The sequence below is a fragment of the Salmo trutta genome, chromosome 10, assembly GCF_901001165.1.
Source record: "Salmo trutta chromosome 10, fSalTru1.1, whole genome shotgun sequence".
NCBI lineage: Eukaryota > Metazoa > Chordata > Actinopteri > Salmoniformes > Salmonidae > Salmo > Salmo trutta.
This window is the reverse complement of record NC_042966.1, coordinates 36,074,233-36,080,232: the sequence shown is the minus strand read 5'-3', so window position 1 is coordinate 36,080,232 and position 6,000 is coordinate 36,074,233. Positions and strand designations below refer to the sequence as shown.

Here is a 6,000-nt window from a genome sequence, read left to right as displayed (position 1 = left end):
GCATGGTTACACGTAGGCTGCGGTTATGAGGCCGGTTGGACGTACTGCCATATTCTCTAAAACGACGGAGGCAGCTTATGGTAGAGAAGTAAACAGTAAATTATCTGGCAACAGCTCTGGTGGACATTCCTGCAGTCAACATGCCAATTGCGTGCTTCTTCAAAATTCACACATCTGTGGCATTGTGTTGTGTGACAAAACTGTGCCTTTTATTGTCGCCAGCACAAGGTGCACCTGTGTAATTATCATGCTGTTTAATCAGCTTCTTGATATGCCACACCTGTCAGGTGGAGGGATTGTCTTGACAAATGCTCACTAACAGGGATGTAAACAAATTTGAGATAAATGTTTTTGTGCATATGGAACATTTGAGATCTTTAATTTCAACTCATGAAACATGGGACCATCACTTTACATGTTGCATTTATATTTTTGTTCAGTATACTATATTCTTGATTGTGAGTTGTGAAAACATTTCAATTTATCTAAAATATGTATTACATTTATATTAAATTCCATGTATGTTTGTATTTATGTTTTACCAGTGGAAATCCTGTGTTTGCCCTCCAAAGAGTTCAAAACAAAATTGGTACTTTGTAAAGCACTATTGTCAAATGAAAGTGCAAGTGTTCAGGTCCAGCTGAGCTGTGGGGGGTGTTACTGTATGTGACATGTAGGCTGTGAGGTCAGTGTACACACCAATACATTACAGTAGAACAGGCTTGGATGGTTCTAATCTACTGCATAGCATCAGACTGCTTTGCTTTGAACCGAGCTGTACTACTGTAACCTACAGTAAGCCATGACCTAGTAAAAAGCACAATCTGCAACTTTGTGTTCCCAATGCTGCTCCTGCACTTGTTTGGAAAACTGTGGGGTGGGTCTTGGCAGTTATATTTGCCATTTTAATTCTGTGGTAACCCCGTGCCCCCCCCAAAACCAAACAAGGGGGCGGAGTTGAGCCCATTTCAGTGACGGTTTCTTGAAGAGAAAGCAGCTTCTGTATGTATTTAAATTTCATGAAAATGCACTGTTACAATCACTGCATACATCGACTGACTTTTCGTGTGGAGTTAAAACAAACTTGTATTTCATCCAACAGTTTGTATGTACCTTCTCTGTCATGTCAACAATATTTTATTTATATTATTGTTCATAAAACAAAATTCCATGATTCTAGCGTTGTAGTCGTTATATAGCTGTGATGTGCTTAATATTCTCATGTCGCTTCTTCTGTTTCACACACTTTATTACTTTGGTCAAATAGGGATTAGGGTGCCATTTGGGATGTACACTATTTAGTGCACCTTTTGACCAGAGTAGTGCTCTAACTAGGGATTAGGGTGGGAATTGTGACATCCATAGTTACGCAAGCATTACACAGCCAGTGTAGTCAGATTATGCAGTACAATATCCATCAATACTGTACTTATACCTATAGTTAGTTCACCCAAATGACATATTTCATTACCCTGTAAAGTGTGAGACCACAATGCAAGCTTTGGTTTTGTTCACCTGACCACTGTCTCCAAATGCTAATTTATGTCATTTGTGTGATCTATTACTCCTTAAACTGTTCGTACTGTACAGAACCTTAACCACAGTGTTAGTAAGTGCTGTATTTACAGTAATAGTAAACAGGAAAGTGACATTCATTCTCACATCAGAACATTGTTTTAGATCACTGACTTGCTGATTGTTCTAGAGCAGCGTTTCCAAAACTGGGTCCCGGGGACCCCAAAAGGGTGCACGTTTAGTTTTTTTGCCCTAACACTACACCGCTGATTAAAATAAATCAAAGCTTGATAAAGTTGATTTGAATGAGCTGTGTAAGAAGATCCAAACCGTGTACCCCATGGAGTCCCCAGGACCCAGCTTGGGAAACACTGCTCTAACACACCAGCCCTTGACTTGCTGATTGGTCGATACACACCCACCTGCTTACAACATTATAAAAGGAGAATTTATACAAACACCGTCGTTTTCCTTTGAGATCCCACAGAGTATGCCTTCTCTCCCTCACACCGTTACAAAAGACATGTTTGATACCACATTTATACCAGTCATCAAGACATTTGACAACTCAGCCCTTGTACCGTAAACAGCCAGTAGCTCTCCAGGACCAGAGCTGATTCCTGGTCTATGCAGTTGAGATGACTGATACACTAACGCCCTGGAGCAGAGCTAACTGCCACATATACAGTAGGCTAACACTCCCTTCAACCCAGAGAGCTTCTGGAACAGTCTTCAAACAAATTGAGGATTTCTTTCTTAAAGACATAAATTACATGGAGAAACTGTATTTTGAGTGTTATGTACAAATCTAGAAGAAACAAATCTCGTCATTCTTTTAAAACGATGAGACATAGGCAGGAAAAAAAGTTGAATCACAACGATAAAAATACCGTAGGATTTTACAATAGTGGTGATTGAACACCAGTTTGGACAGGTTAACTTTAACTGTAAAGCAACGGTTTACTTTGGGTTAAAATCTAGAACCACATACCTCAGTCCCTTTAACCATAATGTGACCAACAATGATTGTCACATATAGAACAGAGAATCTCATCTATTCTGAATGAGTTCTACAGTCTAAGAATTGACATGTCAACATCTTCAAAAAGATAGGGTAGTAAAACATCACCAAAGTAAACCATCGGTCAGCATTAGAATGATACAATTCCTGAACAAATTCAGTGATATCTGCTAACCAGACCTCTCATTAAGCAATGAATGGTCTTGTATTGCTACGAATTCAGATTGTTAGTCATTCATTAAGGGCTGGGCTTCATCCATACGGCAGAAGATCCAGGTTAAAATGTAAAGGTCATTTCCGATTGAGTCGAGGTATACAGTGTTTACTGTGAATGCAGTCTCTGCAAACGCAGGAAAATTCCCTTTAACTTTAAATTGAGAAATAACGCCAATCTTCCACCATACAGATTGAATCCAGCGCTCAGTCAGAAGTACTAAACATGAAAGTCTCTGGAAAGAAGTTTTGATTAATCTTAACTCATCTCAAATCACTCCCAGCTTGCTATTAGCTAGCTCGTGATTCTACAAGGAAGTATAGCAACCAATCAGATTGAACATACCTTCATGATACACACACATTCATTTCTTATTTCCATTTATCCCATCATCTTTGATTTCTTCATCCTACTAGATGGAAACTATACATTGTTTTTCCGTCTTTACATTGTTTCTTATGCAGGAGTGGCGTTTAAATTTTAATTGAAAACAATAAGTGGAAAACCCCTCAATTAGCACATGAAAATCACAAAGAGCGAAAGGAGGAGTGAGGGCGAGAGAAAGGAGGAAGGAAACGTGATTTATAGGTTACTGAAGAGTTCGTTCCTCTTGCTCCAGTCCATGGCAGGGGCCTTCTTGGATGAGCGTTTCTGGTGAGCTCTCTCCTTGGCCTGGGCTAGAGACATGCTGAGGGTGAGGTTCGCATTAGGCTCCTTAACCGGAGGCACCCGGACCTACACAGAGAGAGAACATTATGCATTTCTCCATGCGCAAAACTGCCACGGGGGAATCGGGGGACCCCCAATATTCAAAACAGGTTGATTCATTAAACTAAAGGTTGGGGGTCGGGGGTCCCCCCCCCCCCAGATAGAATATGTACATAAGCAATGGCAAAATGTGTAGAATTGCAGGAAATTTGCTTTAAAACAGCAACATTTTCTCTCAGCCTCATTACAACATTTGTAGAATTGCATTATAAAACTACATGACTGATACTGATTTCAAAATACCCTTGAGGCCATAAAGTCATGTTGAATAGCAGGAGCTTTTTGATATGTAAATATTCATGTGAATTATTATAATAAGACTCAGTCATCTTTTGTATCTTCTGAATATTTATCTTGATGATTAGTGACGACTTATCCTTCCACTTATACTGGGTTTTCAAAACACCCTGCTCATCGCTCACACACACACCTCTGGTGGAGGGGTGCCGGCAGCGGATGTTGGTAGAGAGGCAGTGGAGGTGGTGCTGGATGTAGATGCACTGGCGGACACCTTAGGCTTTACTGCTACCTTACCATCCAGCTGTAGAGATGAGACACAAACACACTATTAACACAGCTTACATACACCTTACTGTTCAACTGTACAGACACACACACACATCCACCCCTTGATTACCTGCATCACACACACACACACACACACACACACACACACACACACACACACACACACACACACACACACACACACACACACTACCAGTACGTTGCCATCTCCTGTAGGTGTGATCATCACTGTGGCCACTAGGTGTCAGGATTCACCTTGTGGTACCTTACAGCAACCTGTGTGATTCTATCAACTGGCTGAGACAACACACCAACACTGATCACTGCAGTATTTTATTTGCTGCTGAACATTCTCATCGACGGGGCTGTAGTGGAGCAGGTTGAGAGCTCCAAGTTCCTTGGTTCCACGTCAACAAACTAACATTGTCCAAACACACCAAGACAGTCATGAAGAGGGCACGACAAAACCTATTCCCCCTCAGGAGACAGAAAATATTTGTCATGGGTCCTCAAATCCTCAAAAGGCTTTACAGCTGCACCATCGAGAGCATCCCGACTGGCTGCATCACTGCCTGGTATGGTAACTGCTCGGCCTCCTACCACAAGGCACTACAGAGGGTAGTGCGAACGGCCCAGTACATCACTGGGGCCAAGCTTCCTGCGATCCAGGACCTCTATACCAGGCGGTGTCAGCGGCAGGCCCTAAAAATTGTCAAAGACTCCAGCCACCCTATTCTCTCTGCAACCGCACGGCAAGCGGTACCGGAGCACCAAGTCTAGGTCCAAGAGGCTTCTAAACAGCTTCTACCCCTCTCTGTTATCTATGCATGGTCACTTTAATAACTCTACCTACATATTACCTCAATTACCTTGACTAACCGGTGCCCCCGCACATTGACTCTGTACCGGTACCCCCTGTATATAGTCTAGCTACTGTTATTTTACTGCTGCTCTTTAATTACTTGTCATTTTTATTTCTTACTCTTTTTTTTTTTTAAACTGCATTGTTGGTTAGGGGCTCGTAAGTAAGCATTTCACTGTAAAGTCTACATGTGTTGTATTTGGCCATTGTGACTAATAAAATGTGATTTTAACACCTGCTCGGAGACATTATAATGCATATGTTTTCTACTCTCAGCTCGGTCGCCCTGAGTTAGTGGGATAGTTAGCCATCTCATCTCATTAGCATAATCCCCAGCACGCCTCAGGAATTACAGAGGCTCCCAATCCCAGAGAGAGAGGGAAAGAGAGAGAGAGAGAGAGAGCACACTGGCCCACCGCTCTGATCCGACAGTTACCATGGTGACAGGGTCAGCCACGATATCGTCGCTGCCAATCCCCTAGGCTTGTTCCCAGGGTGTCATGGCTTCTTTGTCAGCCAGGGTCAAATCTTATTGTGCGTCCCAAATGGCACCCCATTATCTATTAAGTGCACTACTTTTGACTAGAGCCCAATGGGTAAAGGGGACAGGGTGCCATTTTGGGACACAACGATAGTGTCTCTGCCTTAGATCGGTCTGCTCTCAATGAGGTATGATTATAGTGAGTGGTACTATCACACCCCCATCTTATCTAGCCAAAGGCTTATTTAGGTTTCTGATTTACCTATTCAAAGCTTTGAGCCAAGCTCTGAATCATGTGAACGTGTAAGGCAGAGCGAGAGAAAGAACATTTGGAATGACTGTTGAGCAAAGTTTTCCAGGAGAACCGTCCTAATCTCTATCCAGAAATGTCCACTTTGGTGACAAGAGCCTGGGAGAAGCAGCATCCCCCCCCCACACACTCCTCACCTCTTCTTCTTCTGCTCCTCCATTGGACACAGGTTCAGGAAGAGGTCCTAGAGGAAACAGACGAAAAGCCAAATCAGCTGACTGGTTCAGTGGAACAATAGTTTAGTCACCATTGTGGATAAGGAATGGTGATATGACACACACACACACACACACACACACAC

At 42.5% G+C, this 6,000-nt stretch overlaps 1 protein-coding gene across 1 annotated transcript in view; it reads right to left on the bottom strand.

Moving 5' to 3' along the window:
- Window positions 1-1,102: 1,102 nt before the first annotated feature.
- LOC115201667 (Na(+)/H(+) exchange regulatory cofactor NHE-RF1-like) overlaps window positions 1,103-6,000 on the bottom strand; it is a 36,365-nt gene continuing 31,467 nt past the window's right edge. The window contains exons 4-6 of the mRNA XM_029765482.1: window positions 5,837-5,883; window positions 3,949-4,059; window positions 1,103-3,485 (exon numbers count right to left, since the gene is read on the bottom strand). Of these exons, the coding sequence (XP_029621342.1) occupies window positions 3,333-3,485; window positions 3,949-4,059; window positions 5,837-5,883 (311 nt within the window). The 3' untranslated portion in view covers window positions 1,103-3,332. The remainder of the gene's footprint in view (window positions 3,486-3,948; window positions 4,060-5,836; window positions 5,884-6,000) is intronic.